Raw genomic sequence first — 1,307 nt, forward strand, 5'->3', positions numbered from 1 at the left:
CTAAAACATATTATCTAGTTACATATGATATGATCATAAATCAAAACAAGGAGCAGATAAAAAATCATTTCAGCAAGATGAGATAAACAGTACATTACGAAATATAAAAAATAGCTAAATATAACTATTCCAAGTTACAAAATATTACTACAGATATAAAGGCATATTAAATCTGAATTTATTATTACAAAACAATTGCCATTGGATTACAATATGAACTTATTTTGCATAACATTATAGAAATGCATAGTGAATGCCTAGATTATGAAGCTAAATCATTACTTCAGCAAAATTTGCAGTATTCAACACTTTTTACAAATTTTTAACTGCTAAATTATTATGCTGGTCAAAAATTCATGGACATAAAATAGTAATCAAATGATGAAGAAAGAAAAAGACAAACTAGGAGTAGGAGATATAAAAGAGACCATAAATAATAACTGGAAGAAGAAACCCAGCATTAGATTGAGATCACAAAAGCCGTGTCCAGAACATAAGTTAATAAATGAAAGCCTGTGTCATCCTCAGTATCTGCTAAGCCTGAAAAGTGGTAACAGATAATCTCCCCTCACAGCCAAGAGGAATCATGCATATAGACCATGGCAATATATACTCACTGTTGATGCTACACCAACCATACATTAATAGAGAAATAGGCTTTAATTCACGGCACTCCATTATTGATTAATAATGAACACGCACAAAAATGTTCTTCTCCTTTCCCTTGTTTTTTCTTCTTCTTTTACAAGAAGGGGACTGTTAATTTCACACACCCATGAAGACAGGCAATTTTTATATCACACATGCAAAACTAAAGGCCAGTTATATATGATGAACATGACTGTTTTTATCTTATTAAGGGAAAGTAATTTCCCTAAATAAGATTATTCCCAACAGATTATCATCATTGCAGATCATTAAACTTCCCAAATTCTTAACTCAGCTTTAGAATAAAGGAAATGGTAATTTTTAAACCAAGACCAGATATTCAGGTATTTTTAAAGCATTGCTTTCTGCCAAAACATTATTCTCACTAAAAATAATCTTTACTTTCACCCTTAGAGTCTTAATTCTAAATTCATAAAAAAGCTGATAATTCCTATTCCTACATCAAACTAAAAAAAGAAATGGAAACTAATATCTCAGTCCTAAACTCCTATATATGCACACAAAATAAGTCATTTGAACAATAAACTATCAAGCTCTAAAAACTTCCAGACAATACTTGAGAAAAGTGAATGCATCTTACCCTCAGCTTCGAGTCCAGAATGGCAGTGCGCTTCCCTCTTCCCAGCAACTCTGAGGTG

The 1,307-nt window shown here is 31.4% G+C and overlaps 1 protein-coding gene across 1 annotated transcript in view; it reads right to left on the reverse strand.

The window, feature by feature from the left end:
• Nucleotides 1-1,307, reverse strand: part of LOC119587706 (FACT complex subunit spt16-like) — a gene marked incomplete in the record, with an annotated part of 82,314 nt that overhangs the window by 76,174 nt on the left and 4,833 nt on the right. Inside the window, 1 exon segment of the mRNA XM_037936389.1 lies at nt 1,250-1,307. Coding sequence (XP_037792317.1) covers nt 1,250-1,307 — 58 coding nt within the window.

Source organism: Penaeus monodon, chromosome 23 (genome assembly GCF_015228065.2).
Source record: "Penaeus monodon isolate SGIC_2016 chromosome 23, NSTDA_Pmon_1, whole genome shotgun sequence".
NCBI classification, from domain to species: Eukaryota; Metazoa; Arthropoda; class Malacostraca; order Decapoda; family Penaeidae; genus Penaeus; species Penaeus monodon.